The 22,320-nt window shown below is 40.4% G+C and overlaps 1 protein-coding gene across 1 annotated transcript in view; it reads left to right on the top strand.

Annotated features, from left to right (window-relative positions):
* The window catches only part of LOC145353813 (E3 ubiquitin-protein ligase Itchy-like), an 85,665-nt gene that overhangs the window by 34,577 nt on the left and 28,768 nt on the right, over positions 1-22,320 (top strand). Inside the window, exons 4-14 of the mRNA XM_080204641.1 lie at positions 882-1,023; positions 3,034-3,158; positions 4,256-4,393; positions 5,943-6,003; positions 7,065-7,240; positions 10,270-10,468; positions 11,853-11,948; positions 17,379-17,553; positions 18,385-18,445; positions 18,736-18,820; positions 21,970-22,098. Of these exons, the coding sequence (XP_080060767.1) occupies positions 882-1,023; positions 3,034-3,158; positions 4,256-4,393; positions 5,943-6,003; positions 7,065-7,240; positions 10,270-10,468; positions 11,853-11,948; positions 17,379-17,553; positions 18,385-18,445; positions 18,736-18,820; positions 21,970-22,098 (1,387 nt within the window). The remainder of the gene's footprint in view (positions 1-881; positions 1,024-3,033; positions 3,159-4,255; positions 4,394-5,942; positions 6,004-7,064; positions 7,241-10,269; positions 10,469-11,852; positions 11,949-17,378; positions 17,554-18,384; positions 18,446-18,735; positions 18,821-21,969; positions 22,099-22,320) is intronic.

Genomic DNA, 22,320 nt, shown 5'->3' on the forward strand with positions numbered 1-22,320 from the left:
AAGTCACCATGCTCCGGCACCACCTTATTTCAGTTGTTGAAGTTGTTAATGAAGATTTTTTTAATTGTATGTAGCTTTGAAACTGGATTGGTGCTTCAGGGGCAGGAATTCCAAGTTCCCTCTATTCGTTCTGTTCGCATGGAAAATAAAACTGCTGCTTACATTAAAAATTTAAGGATAAAGAAAACATACCTAGCCATACTATAGGGCCATACTCTTTTTGAATGTAGGCTCCATAGTGGCATAATGGTTAGCACTGCTGTCTGATGGCGCCAGGGACCTGGGTTCAATTCCGCCCTCGGGTCATTGTCTGTGTGGAGTTTGCACATTCTTACTCTGTGTGGGTTTCCTCTGGGTGCTCTGGTTTCCTCCCACAATCTAAAGATGTGTGGGTTAGGTTGATTGGCCACACTAAATTGACCTAGTCAATTAGCAGAATAAATTAGGGTTATGGGAATAGGGTTTGGGTGGGATTGAGGTCAGTACATACTGGATGGGATGTATGGCCTCTTCCTGTACTGTAGGGATTCTATTTCAGTCATTTATGTGAAACACTGGTTATTTACAAGCTCCTGCACTTTGGCATTACTGCCCTGTAATCTTTTCCATAGACTTGTTGTCTAATGTGGTTGTGTTGCTGGTACCAGCTGTCATGACATACGCTGGCCAAGGCACTTCATCCAATTGATGCACGATTCCATCACGCTTATCAATTTCTTCTACTTGGATGATTTCTTGTGGGATTATAGAGTGATGATTCGTAATTGTCAATTTATGTTTAAAAACAATTGTAATGTCATTGTATTTTAACTCAATAAGAGCACTCTTTTTCAAAAAAAAATCTGTTATCTCTAAGTATGTCTTTCTATATTTGTTGTTAGTAATTTGCGCAAAGCTAAAAGAAAATAAGAAGAACTGGTTTGGGCCTAGCCCCTATGTGGAAGTGGCAGTCGATGGCCAGTCGAAGAAAACAGAGAAGGTTATCAACACGCACAACCCCAAGTGGAAGCAACATGTCACAGTGTATGTTGGGAAGTTGTTATGCTGTCATTGTGAATTCAATTAAAGAAATTTGTTAAGGCAGCTAATGCCTCTACATCCAAAAGAGAAAATGCTGGAAAATCTCAGCAGGTCTGGCAGCGTCTAAGGAGAGAAAAGAGCTGACATTTCGAGTCCAGATGACCCTTTGTCAAAGCTTTCCCATTTTGACAAAGGGTTAGCTGGACTCAACGCCAGCTCTTCTCTCTCCTTTCAGATGCTGTCAGGCCTGCTGAGATTTTCCAGCATCTGTAGTAATTTGCCTTTATCTAATGCCCCTACATGTCTTGAGAACTGCAGAGCAGAAATAAAAATGTGATCGCTTTTAATCACTTTTGTTTTCAAACACAAGAAGATATTGACCTTGTACATGATCACGCAGTGAGATACTGGGGCCTATTTACCTGAAACTTGCAGTGACATATTTATTTACTACCTATCTATTTCCATTATTGTCTCGTGCTTTTCCCCACCTGGCAACAGTGATTTATTGGGGTTTTTCTCACTACTGGCTGGTCTTGTGAACATTTAGGCAGTTTGTTTGAAAGTGGGAAATATTGAACCTAAGCTTCCACTACCACTTCAATTATGACATTTAATGACTTTTGGAAAAGGCACTGAAGGTTTTAGCATCTTTTTCTCGGGAGTATAGACAGTGCCGTTGTTTATTACCTGTCTTCAGCTGCCCTGAATAAAAATGATTTTGTTACTGACTTAAAAGGGCATATAGACTTAGTGTGGGCCATTCAAGATGTGAATAGTGGTTATCTTTCCTGGAGGACATCAGTGAATAATTTTAAATTCTAGTACAGCCCAGCAGCTGTTTTTTTTTAGTGCTAGTTTACGAATGATCAGATTTAACTAACTTTCACAACTTGTCATGGTGGGACTTTAGCTCACTGTCCGTAGATGTGTGGGTTAGGTGGATTGGCTGTGCTAAATTGCCCCTTGCCGTCAGGGGGTCTAGCTAGAGTAAATGCATGGGATTATGGGGTTAGGGCCTAGGTGGAATTGTGGTTGGTGCAGACTTGATGGGCTGAATGCCTTCTGCACTGTAGGATTCTATGATCTCATTGTTGCTTCCAATACCTTAACTATACCCAAGACAATGAGTGGCAATCTTTTGTTGAAAATTTCCTCTTCCTAGGCTTTGGCTCTGAGTTGAATGGTGTTTCTCTTCCCGTGCATAGCAATCAACTCAAAGTGAGCATTGTTCTAGTCGGTGTGACGTAGTGTCACTGCTGATGGGGTGCAAAGAAAAATGTCTTAAAAATAATAAATTAACTTATTTTCCCCCCGTTGTCTCTGCTTTTCTACCACACCATCTCTTCTAGAAGTGTTGGTTTTCTCTTGGACTATAGTTTCATGGCTAACTTCATTACATTACCCTAATGAGCATTTTCTAAAATCTAATCTTCTCACACATAGAGACACACACACACACACACACACACACACACACACACACACACACTGGTTTTCCCTTCCGGGAATAGTATATGGGCAGTGGAAGAATTCCTGCGCTGATTCGCAGCCTGTTGAACCGCATTCTGAACACTCCTTCCGTGGCTAACAATTACTGGTGTTGCATTTGAACCTGGAACTGGTTTAAAGGCAAGGGCACTACCACAAGACCACCAATCATTCTTTTTGTGTGGCGCTGACACTGAGTCATCTGTGCCTGTCATTCTCTAGTATTTTGTGTAAATCTCTGTGTATGGTTTGCCGTCTTACACACAATGGAAAATGGCTGAGTGCTGCATAGTTCATTCTTTGGTTACCAACTGTGGAAGCACTAGGCAAAGGTTGTGCCATTTCCCAGTGCAACTGTGGGGAAAGCTGCAATATGTGGTTCCCCTTCGGTCCTTGGGCACTGGCAGTGGGAGGAACCTGCAAGTGGGTTATATTCCCACATTCAGTTGAACTATTCAAAAGAATTGATGAAAGCAGAAACTGTAATTTTTTTTACAAATATCTTGTTTTATTCATGCACAGGATTGTAACACCATTCAGCATGATCACTTTCAGAGTATGGAGCCATCAGACCCTGAAATCCGATGTCCTCCTCGGCTATGCCACTCTGGATGTCTGCGAGACATTAAAGTCTAACAATATGAAATGTGAGTTCATTGTGTATTCTTCAGCACAGTTATGTAAATGAGGCCACTCTGCTATCACCAGATACACAGTGATTGAATTACTGCTCCAGCAACCATGCTACTCACTTGGCAGTGTGCGTTCCTCGCCAAGCAACTGATATGTTGGGGTTCATTTAAATGTTTATGCAATGGGACGAAATACTTGGAAAACAAAGAGGCTTCTGGCCTTTCTTTCCTCTCCTAAAATTACAATGATATTATTGTAATAAAGTAATAATAGCTGTTTGGGAAAGCAGTCATAATGTTTCCCCAGGCTGGCGAACCTAGAATCCGGTCGCAGCCTCAGAGAAAGGAACCATTTAGGACTGATGAAAAATTTACACAAAAGACTTATGCATCTTTGGCATTTTCTACCCCTAGCGGTTGTGGGTGCTCAGTCATTGCTTTGAAGTTTATTTATTAATGTCACAAGTGGGCTTACATTAACATTGCAATGAAGCTGCTGTGAAAATCCCCTAGTTGCCACACTCTGATTCGGGTACACTGAGGAAAAATTTAGCACGGCCATTGCACCTAACCAATACATCTTTTGGATTGTTGGAGGAAACTGGAGCACCTGTAGGAAATCCATGCAGACGTGGGGAGAATGTGCAGCCTCCACACAGACAGCGATAATTGAGTGTATTCAAGACACAGATGGATAGATTTTGAGTGTAAAAGGAGTATATAGGGGTGGTGAGGGTCGGTGAAGTTGAAGCTTGTTGAATGGTGCAGCAAAGTTTAATACCCCAGCTCTTTTTCTTGTGTTCTGTTTCTAAATGTGAGTAAAGCTTGAGCTGCCTTTTCAAAGCTAACTGAAATTCATTGCCTGAATACAGCTTTGAAGTTGTTTTTCTGTTGTCACTTTTGTTTTGTATACCTTTTTATCAGTGGTGGATCTCAGTGATCAGTAATGGTGTTTGTGCATGATAACATTGAAGTATTTTGATGCATCTGTTTTCCTGGTATTGGAGAGCTGCATAATTTGCATTGATGCAGTTGGTTTTGTGCAGAGAATAAATAATGAATCATAGCGCAGTATCCCTGACAAATTTTGCTTTTCCATTCTTCTCTTCCAGTTGATGATGTGGTTATAAAGTTGCCACTCACAAATGAGAGAGATATTGTGGACGGGGCAAGTGAACTTATTGTGTCCTTGGATGGATTAGCTGTGGATCCAGAAGTCTTAACAAATGGTGACAGCACAGCTACAACAAGTATGTAAGAAAACTGAGACCCTGTTTCACCAATCAAATGTACTGTGGATAATATGTTCTAATGAAAGTATTGAGTATGCATCAAAGATTGAACCTTTCAAACTACTTTGCTGTGTACACTATTATATTTTGAGAGCTTTGATAAAGTGCTATATAGATGCAACTATTAAAACATTGTCTCTTGAAAGCAACTGGCCTATTGAAACCATTCTAGGACTTAAATAGCTAGTTCCTGCTGTAGTGGAATAGTAAAAAGATAACTTCTAAGTACCTTATTTGAAAAGATCAGCTATAAATTAACAATTAAGATCAGGACATTTCATTGCATTAAGTATTGCCTCCAAGGCCAACCTTATTGTTATTCCCATTATTTTATTTTGCATGTTGCTAGCAATGTGACGCAGCAACAAAATGAAGATTATTCCTGAATTTGTACAAAAAAATTCAACTGTGAAGTATTTAGTAACATTGACAGCTGCCAAAGCGCCAAGTATATGCGTCCCTTCTGTGGAAAGACTCGTTCCTTCATTTGAGAAGTGAATGCAGCATAGGCCATAGCTATAATTTGAAATATCTGGTAAGGGGAGAACCAGTAGCAAAGTGGTTATGGTAATACCTAACTTGAATATTATTGAAAAGAAATATTGTTGCTGGAGTGCAATGCTCAAAAAATTAAATGAGCACTTGAAACACCATAATACACAAAGTTACAGACCAAATGTTAGAAAATGGGATTATAAAAGGTGCTTGATATGATTTATTATTGTCATATGTATTAACATACAGTGAGAAGTATAGTTTTTTGTGCGCTATACAAACACACCATTCATAGAGAAGGCTGATGGCCTTCTTGATGGCCAGCACAGACACGATGGGGTGAAGGGCATCTTGTTAAGCTGTAAAGCTCTAACTCCTATTGATCTAAAAAGGCACTCAGCCTACCACACAATTGAGCAACGTTGTGCATGAATATCAGTGCCATCCAGGTATGTGGGCCATACGTCCTGTAAATTGGCTGATTTGAATCAAACATGTTCTAATATGGCTGTTCATAATAGGGACTGACTACTCAACCAACCTGTGCTTACACAACTCATAACAAAATGTTTGCTGTTGGCATTATTCACCTGTGTGCTAACAGCTACACTAAACAAATCTAAAATAATCTATCAGGCTCAGAATGTGGCTCATTTATGCTCGCTAGAAGTGACATACATTCATATATATGGACCCATTCTAGAGTTATAGATGTGGATTCTGCGGCAAAGAAGGAGGCACTTTGGCCCATCGTGTCTATGCTGGCCATCAGGCACCTACCTTAAATGCCCTCTAAATCTCCTGCCCCTTACCTTAAATCTATGCCCCTGGTTATTGACCTCTGTACTAAGGGGAGAGATTTCATCCTACATACCCTATCTATGTTCCTCCCCATTACTTTCTTCATGGCAATGCCTCGAGCAGTCAGTCAGCTTTCTAATCAATCAGCACCTATGGTGCAAATTGTTGTGATTGTTAGAATAATATTAATGTATGCTTCGATTTCTTTCAGATAGTTCACCAAGTAAGAGTTCCCGGTGTGGCAGCGAGCCATGCATATTAAACCCATCAAGGTAAAACTTGAATATCAGAGTTTTTCCTTTATTCTCTGTGGAGCTTGGTTTCACACCACCACCACAGGTCACTAGTGTCGTCCACTTTTACTTCATGATGGGCATTACTGATGAAATCATCATGGTATAAATGGAGTGCTTAAACTGCAAAACAATGTCTTAAGACACTCTTCAATTTGACATTGTATTGCTTGTAGGAGGTTATACTGCATAAAACCAGCCCTATTTTCTGTGCTTTCACCTCTGTTAAATTTGCACAAGTTAATTGATTTGGCACATTTTGATTTACCTAAAATTATCATTCTGAAAAATTAGATGAAATTGGTAGATAAACAGGGGATTGATCATAAATATGGAACTTTAAAACCAACCTTGCAATGGAGGTGTCATTACAATAGTTTCTCCTCATATTGAAAAGAGTATTGTCAATTTTTTCCTCCCAAATATTTACCTAATGTGGAAGTTATTTCTCAAACATGGCAAAAGCCTCCACCGTTATAATTGCTGGCGGCATCAGTTATTGTGAATGCAAGTGATCCACTATTGGAATCAGATTTTGCAAGAACCACAAATGATGTGAACTAATGTATTGAAAAGAAAATGAACATCCTTGCCTCATCCCCTGCTCATTTTTGAATAACTTCCTATGAGGTCCCAATAAGTGGTATGTCTTTTAATTCTGCAGGTAGTTTGGAAATTCCCCTTTATTTCACGTTAGTTGCTACATCAAATCACTCTTCAAGGTTTTGACATTGAGGAGGAATTTCTTCAGCCAGGGAGTGGTGAATCTGTGGAACTATTTGCCACAGAAAGCTGTGGAGGCCAGGTCATTGAGTGCCTTTAAGACAGAGAGTTAGATTCTTGATTGATAAGGGGATCAGGAGTTATGGGGAATAGGCAGGAGAATGGGGATGAGAAAGATATCAGCCATGATTGAATAGCAGAGCAGGCTTGATGAGCCTAATTCTGTTCACGGCTGAGGGTCTAAAATGCCAGTTAGGTTCAATTTAATTGCACTGATGTGCCAGAAATTTTGATCAGAGCTGTATAATCTCTTCTAGTACAAATGGAGATGCCAGTTCTCAAGAAGGCTCAATGGAAACTAGGTCTGCTGATGAGTGTAGTATGAATGGCAAAAGCACACCATCACCTTCTCCAAAATCATCAAAGCCAACGAGACCACCAAGACCTTCACGACCTCCACCTGCCCTTCCACCCAGACCTGTCAGTACATCAGGTAAATTAAAAGAGCTGACTTGAACCCTTTTTTTTGACATAGGGTCATATATTTTATAAGACGTAATGAATTTCAAGACTTTGGGGCACCCCTAAGCACCTGAAGAACTTTTGAATTCAAGTCCCCCCCCCCCCAACTTATTTGTGTCTCCACCACTCCTCCATTTAAGATTCTGCTTAAAACCTACCTCTTTTACCAAACTTTTGGTCACCTGTATCCTTTCGACTATTTCAATTTACATTTGCTTCTGCTGTTTTGAAGGGTTTTGGAATACAGCAAGGTGCAGTACAAATGTTGTAGTTTTAGACACTTGGGGGAAAGATGTATTTCAAAATGTACTTTTTAAATTTTATTTGGGGATCTTGGCCGTTGCACTCTTAGACACCCGCAGCCCTCCCTCCAGGCCTGTGCTGGGTTGGGTTGCATTGTTCTATTGTAATATATGTAACATTTCTTTTGACCCTCCTCTGTGGGAAGCCTTTAATTTGACTTTGGCCATCAAGCCACGAGCAACTGGAAACTGTTCTGAACCCATTCTGTTGAATAACTATTATTCGATCAATCATCACTTGAATCTTCCCATTTTCAGCTGCTGTCATTATTCTTCCCTGACCAATGTTTATGTGCTACTACAGTAGCATTGGGGTGAACTGCTTGCTTGCATTATACCAGTCTACAAAACAATAAGTAAACATCAAGAGTTCAGTTTGAAGTGTTTCAGCTGATCTGTTTCTAAAGTTAATGTTGTACGGAGGTGCAGCCTTTGTCTGCCTGTCAGCTAAAGAAATGTAAACACATTCTGAAACAGAAGGCAGACACCATTGCTAACCTTTAGTCATGCTCTGCTTTTGCATGCAAGGTTGGCACTGCTGCCTCACAGCGCTAGGAGTCCAGCTTCGATTCCTGATTGGGGTCACCGTCCATGCGGAGTTTGTACGTTCCCTCCATGTCTGCGTGGGTTTCCTCTGGGTGCTCTGGTTTCCCCTCTGTCTGAAAGACGTGCTGGTTAGGTGCATTGGCCATGCTAAATTCTCCCTCAGTGTACGCAGACAGGTGTTGGAGTGTGATACCTAGGGGATTTTCACAGTAACTTCATTGCAGTGTTAATGTAAACTGACTTGTGCCACTAATAAATAAACTTCATTTAGCTCGATTTGATATGAAAATTCTGAAGTCCTATTTTTAATTGCTTAATAGAATAATTTTGACATTTATGTTCTTGTATTTTTTAAATGCTAAACTCAATCTTAACTTTAAATTTTATTTTCAGTACTTATTTATTTTATTTTGGTTGCCAAAAGAGTGGGAAAGTACCATACAGCATAATTCAAACTTGACATCTTCTGACATTGCTACCAATCCTAACTTAGATTCAGGATTCTGAGTGGTCTCTTCCACTGTGCCTTTATCATGGTGTATAAAATTATAAACGTTGCTGAATTCTGTTTTAAATTCTCAGCCGAAGCTTTTGTCAAGCTCTCTTATCCTCAAGCAGCAGGCTGTTTTATGAAATGGGCACGCTGAAAATTATCTGCTTCAGCAATATGCATTTATCTAGGGCTTTTGAAACTGGGAAACAACCCAAGGCACTTGTCCAAGTATTTTTCTGGCTTAGGTGGGAGGGATTATTTAAGAAGCTTGATCAAAACCTTAATCAAAGAGGTGAATATTAAGAAGGGACTTAAAGGAGAATATTTATAATGCTGAGGATTAGTGATTCAGTTTCTGATTGTCATTTCAAGCATACCTAATGTAGAACACATGGAAACAAAATCAATCCTTTTGATTTAGTTCATATATTTCACATTTCTTGTGTGGAGTTTCGTATCAGCAGTTCTGAATTTTAATGTTAAGTCAACATGACTGCATCATCCCTCTGTCTCAGCTATCCTTTAAAACAAAGTGCTCTGGAATGATTCTAACAAGCAATTCAAGGCCTGCCTTTTTTTTTGAACCATGCTGTGAAAGTCAGATTAAATGAAAACTCCTATAAGGGAAGCCAGGATGGAAATTAACAAACAGCAATTGCCATCCTATTGTGAAACTACCGCCAGCTGCTCCGTTTTCACTAACCAGAAGGTGGAATTCTTGAGCAAGTCACACTAATAAATTCATCTTGGCAATACGTTTTCTTATCCTTTTTACTTTCAAAAATTGTTGTATAATCTACATGTTGGAATTGTCTTCAAAAACCTATTAACTTGCTATCTCACGTGTAGACTGATCCTTCAGCATGTTTCCAATATCTAATTATATCTCTGAATTTCAGTATTTGCAGTTTATTTTCCTTTAGGTTGAAATTCAGTCCAATTTTTTGGAAGTGCCCTTGTGTTAAGTTTGAGCAAGCTTGCTTTCATATGTAGTTTTTCAGAAAGGAGAAATAAATACAGCGCTACAGTTGAAGAGTTGGTTAGATTGAAAATATAGAATCTGAGAAAACCTTTTGAAATTAGAGAAGTAACAGGACAGGGGTGATTAGGAAGGGAGCCGAACAAGGTTCAGTGTTGTATCACCGGTGTTGGAGCAGAAAGAGAGCTTGGATGCACAGAAAGCAAGAAACGACGAGCCAATGAACACCTGCGGCAATGTAGAACAGAAATAGATTGCAGAGCATTCATTCTGTTTGGAATTTCAACCATGAATAGATAAAGCTTTTTTATTAGTCACAAGGCTTATATTAACACTGCAATTAAGTTATTATGAAATTCCCTTAGTTGCCACACTCTGGTGCCTGTTTGGGTCAATGCAGCTAAACACACGTCTTTCGGAATGTGGGAGGAAACCGAAGCATCCAGAGAAAACCCACGCAGCCACAGGGAGAACGGGCAAACTCCACATAGACAATGACCCAAGCTGGGAATCAAATCCAGGTCCCTGGTGCTGAGGCAGCAGTGCTAACCACTGTTATTTTGCCTTAGTCAAATGATTTACTCATTAGGACGCAACTAGCTATGAAGTATAGCACTAACTGACACATTTTTGTCACTTACACAAAACTTACTAATTCTCGCTGTTTTTTTTGCCATCAGCCTGTGAAAATGGATATCCAGTTCCCTTGGAGAATGGCCCTTCTTCTATTATCCCAGCTACAACCAGCACTGTGCCTGCAGCAGTAGCAACAAGTGAACCAGATACAGCACCTAGTAACGATGCAGCACCATCTTCTGCATCTATTTCTCCTGGTGACCGGGCATTAAATACAGTGAGCAAAGGTCCACTTCCACCTGGGTAAGACTTCTTCTTTATAGGGTGTGTTCTACCTTAAGAATAGAGAATCCCTCAATACAGTGGTGGACAATATTATAGTTTGAAGGGCTTTCCCTTTTGTCAGGGCAGCTTAGATCAGCTTCTTAACCAAATGAATGCAGTTCAGGCATCTAAGCTCCAAATAAATTTCTTGTTGCATCTTCTCTTAAAATTTCCAAGCAGCAAAATGTACTGAATATATCTTCGTCACAAACCAAGATAACAGTTTGAATGGGTTCTTTCTTTTAATTATCGATACAATTTCATACAAATATATTTAATAAGCCTAAATTTAGTGATCAAAATGTCTGTGTACCAGTATTCAACCGGGCCATTTCTTTTCTCTCTTCTCTTCTCGGCTCACCTGGTTTGGTACCTGTACTGATTAATTTACCCTTAGATTGGTCCCTCCACTTGGGAAATGTTTTCTGATCCTGGAAGGTGGTAATTTCCATCTGTACAACACCAACAGACTGAAATAGTGTTAACCAAGAATCAAAGCTGAAATCACTTGCATGCCACAAGAGCTCCTTCCAAATGGAAATTTTGAATTTCACATTGAAGGTTCTGTAAAGGGTAGGGGTTGTGAAAGTTTCTATTCAGCCAAAATTGCATGGTTGATTCTGGTCTATTTGTAAACTTGGTGATGCTCATGACAGGAGAGCAATACCGTAAGATATAGGAAAAAGAATATTCTGGTTAGATTCAATGACTGAATGCAATTAGGAATAAACCTAGGAATGTTTTGGTCTTGTCCATGTATGTTCCAATGTGATGTGAGGGAAAAGTTTTTTTTCACACAAGTTGCTGGGGTCTGGAATGCACTGCCTGGAATTGTGGTGGAGGAAGGTTCAGTGGAGGCATTCAAGAGGGCATTAAATGAGTACTTGAATAGAAACAATGTACACAGTATGGGGGAAAAGTCAAGGGAATGGCACAATGCTCCTTTTGGAAAGCTGGTGCAGACATGATGGACAAAATGGCCGTCTCCTGCACCATAACAATTTTGTGGTTGTATTTCTCCAGTCTTCCTACGTAATTAAAGTCCCTCAACCTTGTTAACATTCTAGCAAACCTCTGCTGTACATTCTACAAGGAGGACCCATTTTATGTGTGAATTATACTGTAAATTGCAGAACCCTTAAGAGTATTAACATCCAGAGGGACCTGGGCATGTAGTTCCCTAAAAGTGGCAACATAGGTGGCCAAGGAGATTAAGAAGGCATGTGGCATGCTTGCCTTCATCAGCCGGGGCATTGAGTACAAGAGTTGGGAAATCATGTTGCAGTGAAAGAAATTTAATGTATTAGTGTGCTGCTTCTCTCTGTACATATAACAAAATGTTTTGCTTATTTTCTTCCCATAGCTGGGAGCAGAGGGTGGATCAGCACGGCAGATTGTATTTTGTGGATCACATTGAAAAACGAACAACGTGGGAAAGACCACAGCCATTGCCTCCAGGGTAAGTTGGATAATTGGATTTGGAATATTCATAAGTGGCTATTCTTGAATAACTAGCTTTTAAATCTGTTTTCTTTATAGCTGGAAATGAAATGTAAAATGTGGTAGCAGTGATGAAAGTAACTTGTTCTTGTCTTCTACAGCAGAGGTTCCCAAATGCTGTGCTGTGGCACACTGATGGGCTGTGAAGGTATACAGTTGTACTGTAAAATAAGGTTCAAAATGATCAATTTTAATGTAACAGAATATGGAGGTAATCCAAACCTAACCTCTATTTTCAGCTCCGTTTGTTGCCATCGCCAAGTCCTGACGAACTCTGGGTCTTGCACGCATGCACGGTTCTGATTTTTTAATGTTGATATGCCACACCCACGCTGTTTAGAGGTTTTATGTTAGTCATGCACGTGTGCCTGACCAACTGCACGTGTGCAGCCCTGTCCCAGCTGAATGCGCATGCATGGGAGATTCCAGGTTCTTTGGGAATTGGAGAAGCCAACCACGGAACAGGCAACAAAGGCCTCGTGCATCCAGACAAAGAGCGAGAGTGCAAAAAGGGTGTAAAAGCCCTGGGAGGAGTGAGAGTGGTGTAGAGAGATCGAAATAATGAGAGAAAACCCAGAGAAGTAAAACGACAAGTTTCCCAGTTGGAGAAGATGACAAAGGTAAGAAACAAACAAATGAAGTTTAAAGGAGAAACCGTCTCCAGTTAGAGAGAGGCCTACAAGAAGACCTTAAGTGAGGTGGGCTTGGAAGAAACCCTTGTTGGCAAAGAAACCCGAAAAGAAGTTTTGAAGATCCAAGAAGGCCAGTGAAGGCTTATAACTCCATGCTAAAAGGCATTGGGGTAAGGATGCATCTTCAGAGGAATAGTTTTTGGCTGGGCATGGCTGAAAATTTGAAATTGTGCTTGTAACTTGATGGTTGAGAGAACACTTATTTTGTAGTGTGGTGTGTTTGACCTTAACTTCCCACGGATAAGTTCTGGAAGAGAAGTGAAGAACCGACTCAGATTCAGATGTGGCTGAAAGAGCAGAACCTTGAAGGGGAATAAAAGGAGGTATACATGGACAGCGACTTGGATTTTCGTGGATGAGTGAGGCCTCTTGCCTTGTCCCAAATGTCTAATTTTTTAGGGAGGAGCTCTCGAACACTGCAAAGTAGCAGGCAAGTTGAAGCACAAAACACCATTCATTCTCTAGCATGATTATACAGTATTTCAAGCCTGAGAGAACAAAATATAAAACAAAATCAACATACAATGGAGCATTTTTGGGTTTCAGATAGTAAACAAGAGGCGAGTTATCTGGTGGCTCAACTCTTGGCGAAATCAAAAACTGCACACCGTCGCTGAAACCCTAATTCTGTTAGCATGTAAGTGTATCGTCAGAGTAATGTTTGGAGCTCAACTTGCCCTGAAGATTGATGTCTACAGATATTAGCAGACAGTGCCAGCTCTTAGCCAATGTTAGATATGTTAATGGGGCAATTTCTTCTTTTGCAAAGACTTGCCTGGTCATACGACTGGAGAGGAAATCTTTTGTACCACAACTGCTTATCTGGGTGGAAACAGTCTCAACTGGACCAAGTGCAATAGCATCTGCACTGGAGCAGCTTGCATGACGGAGAGGATTCATGACTAAGGTGAAAAAGCAGAATACTGACATCCATGCCAGCCATTGTATCCTGCACCTTGAAGCCCTTCCTTCCAAAACAATGCCATCTAAGTTAACTACAGTGCAAGACCCAACAGTGTGAACTATGTAAGGTCATATTCTTTGACATCACGCTTGACTACTATTTTGTGAGATGGGAGCTGAGTATCAGGGTTTGCTCATGTATTGGAAGTACGCTGGCTGTCTTGGGGGAAGGCCCTCCCGGGTGTTTGTGAACTCTAATGCGCTCAGTGTGTTTTTGATTGTATGAATTGCCATGCACAGGTTTAATATATGATGATTCTTGGTGTGCTAACCATATATCTCAGATATATTTTGCCAGCTGAATGTTAAAATACAAGAGGATAAACAGAAGCATTTTGACTGCCACAGATCAACTTCAAGGCTTTAGTTCAAAACTGGCCCTTTGGCAGGAAAAAGTGGCAAGTGGGTCAAATTGAGATGTTCAAGCTGGCATCAGCAAATCCTGCTGGCAAATCTATACGCCACCTCATCTCCAGACATCTTAAAACACTACAAGAGTTGTTTGAATGCTTCTCCTCCAAGTATTAAAGACTTTGGATATGTGATCCATTTAGTTCACTTTCTCCTGAATCATCAAAGAAATTTAATTAAAAGAACAAAGATTTTGCAGAGTTCAGAATGGATCGTGAGAGATACCTTTGGACACATTTTGATTGCTTGCGGGACAAGGATATCTATCTGTTTCAGATCACGTTATAAATCCGTACTCTTACTGTTTCCTACAATATATATCAGTGCGTTCTCAACACTGGCTTGTAAACAAAAAAAGCACCAGACCTGCGAGTTGCCCTGTTGTCAGTTCTGCACTGAATCAGGAGACTAGTGTCACACTAATGTCATCAATAAGATGCTGCTCACGGTATTCCCTTCATTTCTGAACTTTGACATTGACCAGTGCAGACTTGAAAAGCTGAAGTTTGAAAATTGACTTAATAGGAAACGCTTTTAAATGGTGTACATTTTAAATAAAAAATATTGTATTTACCATGCAAAAGGTGATCAGGTTTTCATTGTAAAGATAAACTAATGAAAATTATATTAAATTATGATTCAACATGTTTTACAAAGTTTTAGCGATAAATGAATTTTGCTTGAGGGCAGCTTAGTTGAAGACAATAAGAGATGTGCCTCAATTTTTTTATAGTGTGGTGTGCCAAGGCAAATTATAGATTGGGAAGCACTATACTACAGATGTTTCAAGCACAATGTTCTTGCTTTTTAGGTGGTGTTTGCACTGCAGAGCTTTCAATAGAAAATGATTTTTATCTAAGCTGAATGATAAATTTCTGCCTCGGAACTTTTCTGCCTTGGCTGCACGCCTTACAGTTTGAGAAGACTTAGAATCGAGTACAATTGAATCCTCACCTCTGAGGAAGATCGTTGTACAATAATTAGAGTGTCTACACTGATTCTCCTTTTATTAAACTCTGGGCCAGTGCTTTCCCAATACGACCACATTTTAATGCCTTAGACTTGGCGTGACCCCACAAAGAGTGATTGCAGGAGTTGGCTTCACCTATGAGTAGAACAAAGTGGGGGGGTGGGGAGTGGGGGTGCGATGGCAGTATCATTAGATTATTAATCCAGAAACTCAACTAATGTTCTGGAGACCCGGGTTCAAATTCCACCACAGCAGATGATGGAATTTGAATTCAATTTTAAAAAAATCTAGAATTAAGAATCTACCAATGACCATGAAACCCTTGTCAATTATTGGAAAAACCTATCTGGTCCACTGAAGCTCTTTAGGGAAGGAAACCAGTCTTTACCTGTTCTGGTCTACATGTGACTCCAGAAACATAGCAATGTGATTGACTTGCATCTGCCCTTGAGCAACAAGGGATGGGCAATAAATGCTGGCCAGGCAGCGACATCCATGTCCCATGAATGAATTTAGAAAAAACATGATTTTAAGAGGGCCATGGAGCTGTCAGAAATCAGCTTGAGTTCTGTGGCAACCTTTGTTGCCTTGGAATTCACGACCCCAAAACCTCAGGGAGATGTGGCCTACAGTTTGGAAAGCCTCACCCTGAGCACTAGCTGCAACCAGTATTTTTTTACCTCACCCAGTAAGACACCTGATAACTCGACATTGTTCCAGACTGAATCTGGGTCATTGCTTAGCTGTGAGGAGCCACAGGACAATCAGGCCTATCCATTTCTCTTAGTGATATTTACGGTAGAGGGACGGCACGGTGACTTGAGGTGCTTCCTCATAGTGCCAAGGACCTGGGTTAGATTCTGATTTTGGGTCTTGTCTGTGTGGAGTCTACATATTCTCCCCATGTCTGCTTGGGTTTCCTGCAGGTCTCCGGTTTCCTCCCACATTACAAAGTTGTGTGGGTTATGTTGATTGGTCATGCTATATTACCCCATAGTGTCAGAGAGATTAGCAGAATAAATGTATGGAATTGTAGAATAGGGCCTGGATGGGATTGTTGTTGGTGTTGGCCAGGTGGCCTCCCTCTGTAGGAATTACATAATGAGTAGCATGCATTTTGTCTAATCAGTTTCAAGAATCCTCTTACCTTTTCATTAATTCAAGACCACATAGTCATGTACTAAAGACAAAAATTTGCTGGAAGCACCCTGCAGGGCCTAGCGGCATCTGTGGAGTGAGAAACCAAGTTAACATTTCAAGTTGAGCATGATTCTTCAGAACTGAAGGAGGGTGGAAATGTGATCGCTCTTATGCCATTGAAAGGAGTATGAGGGAAAAAGAATAAAGGAAGTTAGATAGTTGGAGAGATTAAATGACAAAAATATCTTGGAACAAAAAGCAAAGTGGGTACTAATGGTTGTAGTAAAGAGACAAGGTGTTTGTTGGATTTGATTGCATATGCCAGAATAATGAACAACTGTCCAAAAGCCAAAACATGAAAAACAAAATTCAGACAGGCACATGGCAAAAAAATCAAAATGAAGGACAGAGTTTATGACCCAAAATTGTTGAACTCAATACTGAATCAGAATCATATGAGAAATTGCTACTTATAATTGCTGATCAAGGTACAGACATCTCTTGTTGTTTGTTAGAGAGTTTGATTTCTACATCTATATTAAATTGCTCTGTGAAGGAGGAGGAGACCATTCAGGACATTATTGTGCTTGTGCTGCTCCAATACATGCCATACACTGCTTACTTGTGATATGCATTGGGGAATGTGTTTTAAAGTTAATCTGCTGGGGAGAATTGAATGTCAACCATAATCTTCAGTCTTAAAGTCCAAACCATTCAACGTGAGCCCTCAAGTTCTTATGTGAAGATAATTCCTTGGAACCGCAAAATAAAACCATTATGTACATTGAACATCATTCCCTTATGTCTTTGTGGCCTTTCCACTTATTATTATTATTATTCCGTTAGGCTACAGAAGAAGCTTGTCCTTCTAGGGCAATGTGACTTGAGTGATTGTAGCCCTTTGCTATAAATGAGATCAGTTACCGAGACAACTCGTCTTATCTCCTTCTCTAACTAAAGCACTCGAAGGCATGTGTCTCATCTCCGCAGAACTAACAACCAATTGCTATTATGCGTCACTCTCAGGATATACTAACCCTAATTTCACTCCCCGTAATACAGTGCCTATGTCAAGCATCGTGATGGTCATAATAATGCTACTTCCACTAAAACCTACTTCACAATTTGAAATGTGTTCTTCAACAGATTTTAGTAACTCGTTCCAGTGGAACTATCACCATTGACCACTTTACTCCCCAATTCTTTCCTCTAGCTGGGAGCGAAGAGTTGATGAAAGGCACAGGATTTACTATGTTGACCACATTACCAGGACGACCACATGGCAACGGCCCACGGTAGAGTCGGTCAGGAACTTTGAGCAATGGCAGTCGCAGAGAAATCAGCTTCAGGGAGCCATGCAGCAGTTCAACCAGAGATTTATTTATTCGGTAACTAATTTACTGAGCTCCATTAGGACTTAAAACGAGTTAATTGAAAATCTAGTGTGTAGAAAATCAGCAATGTGATTTTTAGCACCTGCTGAAGGAATGTGTCCACTTCAATCCACTGTCATTCATTTTTCTTTCCAGCATATCTAATATATATTTTCACTGTTGTTTTCATTTAAACCTAGTCAGCACGGATAGCACAATGGTTAGCACTGCTGCCTCATAATGCCAGGGAGCCAGATTCAGTTCCTGGCTTGGGTCACTGTCTCTGCGGGATGGCATGGTAGCACAGTGGTTAGCACTGCTGCCTCAGCGCAAGAGACCCGGGTTCAATTCTGGCCTCAGATGACTATGTGGAATTTACACATTCTCCCCATGTCTGCATGTGTTTCCTCCCACAGTCCAAAAATGTGCTGGTTAAGTGCATTGACTGAGCTAAATTGACCCTCATGTCAGAGGGATTAGCAGGGTGAATATGTGAGGTTAAGGGAATAGGGCCTGGGCAGGATTGTGGTCGGTGTAGACTTGATGAGCTGAATGGCCTCCTCCTGCAATGGAGGGACTCTGAGACTAGTTTACCATTTTGCAAGGAGAAAGAGACATGCTCAGAGTTTCCCCTTGCGTGAACTGTGTCTACCTGCCTATTTCTTCTCCTTTTGCCTCACTTTGCCCTTTACGACAATGTTGATTAGTTCTAGCTGATCTGTTAAGACATGTTTGATATAGCTTCCATTTGTCATTCTTACTCAGTGGAGTGTGAAACTGCTTTCTTGGCATGAACCACATTTAAAGACGCACAAAAATCCTGATTGCTGATATTTTCATTTTCAGTATCCTGAGCAGGTGGTGCCAGCTGAATTTGACCCACTTGGCCCATTGCCAACTGGATGGGGTAAGTAAAGTTGAAGCGTACCTGAACAAAATTCTGCACGTTGCTTTTTAAATCATTAATGACTTGATTATTATTGTGACATGTATTAACGTAGTGACAATTGTTTCTTGCGTACTATGCAGACAAAGCATACTGTTCATAGAGAAGGAAATGAGTGCGCAGAATGTAGTGTTACAATCATAGTTAGGGTCCCGACTCATTTAAGTTCAAAGCTTGTTGGAGCTTATTTATGTTCGTATGAAGCACAGAATGTTACAACCTCTCATTTAAAAAACTTCATTCTCTTGTAGAAAAGAGAACAGACAGCAACGGTAGAATGTATTTTGTAAACCACTTAACACGTACCACTCAGTGGGAGGACCCGAGGACAGAAGGGTGAGTAATACATTTAAATTATATGCATTACTAACTAAAATATACAATGAAACTAATATAGAATGATGGATACCGAAGTGCAAATACAAAGTGCTATTGAGTTCACAGGTTACAAGTGTGGAATGCATTAGGGTTAGCCTAACCCTGACCCTAATTCAGAATCACCTGAATTCTGAAATTAGACTTATCTTGAAATTCTACCCTGGTGTGAAAACAAAATACTTGGGGGGGGAAAGGATAACAAACATGACAACAACTTGTACTTATGTAGCATCTTTAACATGTTAAAATGTCCCGAGGCACTTCACAAGAGTATTTTAAAACAAAGTATGACACTGAGCCACATAGGGAGATATTTAGTCACCTTTGCCAAAAAGGATTAGGTTTTGGGTGACTTAAAGGACGAAAGTGAAGTGGAGAGAGACATGTGTAGGGAGGCCATTCTGAACTTAGGGCCCAGGCAACTGTGGCCACCAGCGATGGAGTAATTAAAATCCAGGGATGCACAAAGTGGCCAGAATTGGAGAAGCACAGATATCTCTTAGTGTTGTGGGGCTGGAGGAGATTACAGAGATGGGGAAGGGTGAAGTCATGGAGGGATTTGAAAACCAGGCATAGAATTTTAAAAGCAAGATGATGCTTTGCTGAGAACCAATGTAGGTTACTGAACCCAGGGGTGGTGAGTCAATCGGACTCGATGGTGAGAGAAGAGAGGGGCAGCACTGTTTTGGATGACCTCAAGTATGTGAAAGGCAGAATGTGCAAGATGAACTGGCAATAGTCAAATCATAACCGAAAGCATGAATCAGGATTTCAGAGCAAAATGAGCTGAGAAGAGCAAAGCCAGATGATGTTATGGAGATGGATTTGGCCAGCCTTAGTGCGGCGCAAACTTGAGATCAGGAGCTCAACCTGGAAGTAAAATATGACACCAAGATGAAGAGTGGACAGGTTTAATCTCAAGACTGCTACTAGGATAGCATCTGTAACCAGGGAACAGAGTTTGGAATGGGGACTGATGGCTTCAGTCTTCTGAATATTTAATTAGAGGAAATATGAGTTCATCCAGTACTGGATGCAGGATAAGCAGTTCGATTAGGCAACAATGGAAGAGTTGAGAGAGGTGGTGAAATAGTATCATTAATGTACTCATGAAAACTAGAGCCGTGTTTCTAGATGATATTGCCAAAGAGCAGTGTGTAGATGAGAAATAGGAGCAGACAAATATGGATCCTTGGGGACACCAGAGGTAATGGTCTCAGAGCAGGAAGAGAAGTCATTGCTAGTGATTCTCTGGCTCTGATAAGGTAAGAATTAAACAAGGTGAGAACAGTCATATCCAGCCAGGCAACTATAGAGTGATGTTGGAGAATAATGGCGTGGTCAACTATTGTCAAGGGCTGTAGACAGGCTGGGAAGAATGAGGAAGGAAAGTTACCTTTGTCGCAATCATATAGGATGCCATTTGTGATTTTGATAAGTGGGTATGTTTAGGCTACAAAAGTTCCAAATAGCATGACATAGTGCTTTGGCATCTCATTGCCAGTCAGCAATAGGTGCGTAATACCTAACAAGAAGCCATGCCAGAAGTTGGACTACGTACATGTGGTGTGCTTGACCTCCTCACATGGTGACAACAAAAACATGTAGAACATACAGCAAGCCAGTCAGCATCTATCCAAAACAAACTTGTTAACAATGTGGGCTGGGTCCTTCAACTCTGGAGGATGGCTCAATCACAGATTACTGACTGACTTGTCTATTTCTAATGTTTTCTGTTCTGTCTTCAGTGATCTGTTTGCAATTCTGGCAGGCACTTCCCTTGAAAGAAATAATTGGTGTAGCCTTCGCAATCAGCGATTTAGCCACCTGTCTGAGAAGGAGCCACTTGCCCAATCTGTAAGGAGACCAATTTAGGCTGAGTTTAATCTGCTTTGAAGTAAAAGGAAAGGAAGCCAGACACCAAAACAAGCAGTGTAAAGTCATTTCATTTCTCAAGTCTGAGAAGTAAGACAGAACTCCGTACATGAGCTCCCAGAAATCCTGGATTTGTGCACCCTAACATTTTAATTAGACACAAGCAAATTATAGGAGATGTGCAAAGTAATGCTAAAGCTAAAATACGAGAACTTCTCAAAGCTGCCAGAACACCCAGGTTTACAATGAAATGCACCAGCTTGGACCTGCCCCTTAATATCCAGACCTTTCTGAAGCGGAAAGATAGCTGGTGCCATATCAGACCTGCAAATGAATTGCTCCATCCAGTTGGGTGATGGGTTGGTACTGACAATAAACCATCATTGGTTTGTCTTTTGTGTTCATAATTATCCATGCCGAGAGAGAAATAATCTATAAATTAAATGCTTTCATTAGTTAGATCACTGTAAGCTTTTAATCATTGGATGAGTCTTGATCTATGCTGGTAATGCAATATATGAAATCCATAGTCTGGTACTTCTGAGGTCTGCTGTCTGCAAATATTAGGATTTCAAGGCTATAGCTGAATCTTTGCCTTCTTTACATTTCAGGGTTATGAAATGTCTCCTTGATGTGCTGTTCACTTTCCTCCTGCTATGTGAAGAAAGAAACAGCATTGATCAAACTTATGGATTGAAACCATTGAAGTATCATAAATATGAGGCAATAATTGCAGTCAGAGAGGACAATGAAAGTGCACTTATTTATATGATTCACTTAAGCCATTCCCTTAGACCAATGCTGATTTAATGTTTCAAATGAAAAGAGAAACTAAATTGGATTTGTACCTTTTAAATGGACTAGTTATTCCAGTAACTGGAGGAGTGTGGATGAGTTGAAACTAACTGAAATATACCATATATAATAAATGAAAGGGAAGAGGGTAATAGTAACTGCTCTATGTGACCTGTGACATTTTTCAAAATTTCAATTTTGATTCCAGCATTTGTGGTTTCAAATAAAAGCCTTTTGATTTTTTTCTATTTATGAATCGTGGAGCACTCACCTGACAAAAGAGCAGCGCTCCGAAAGCTAGTGGCTTTTGCTACCAAAGAAACCTGTTGGACTTTAACCTGGTGTTGTGAGGCTTCTTACTGTGTTTACCCAGTCCAACACCAGGATCTCCACATCATCATTGCTCACCATGCAGTCTTCTTTGCTCATTCTTGTAGCACACTCAATGAGAAGCCCTTACCAGATGGGTGGGAGATGCGCTTCACAGTTGATGGCGTTCCATACTTTGTGGATCACAACAGAAGAACAACTACTTACATTGACCCTCGCACAGGAAAGTCAGCACTGTAAGTCCTTAAAGTTACAAATTTGACTTTGCACATCAGTTTTCTTAATGGGAAAGAGATGTTGACTGTTGAATACTAATTATCATCAATGAGTGATGATGGACTGGATAGAATTAAAATACCATCAATTCAGCACGTTGTGACTGAGTGAAGGTCTCTTCCAAATGTGACGTTAAATAACAGCTTCATCTGCCAATTCTTACTGACCTTGTGGTTGTATTT

The sequence above is a fragment of the Carcharhinus amblyrhynchos genome, chromosome 16, assembly GCF_965287045.1.
Source record: "Carcharhinus amblyrhynchos chromosome 16, sCarAmb.v2.hapA, whole genome shotgun sequence".
NCBI classification, from domain to species: Eukaryota; Metazoa; Chordata; class Chondrichthyes; order Carcharhiniformes; family Carcharhinidae; genus Carcharhinus; species Carcharhinus amblyrhynchos.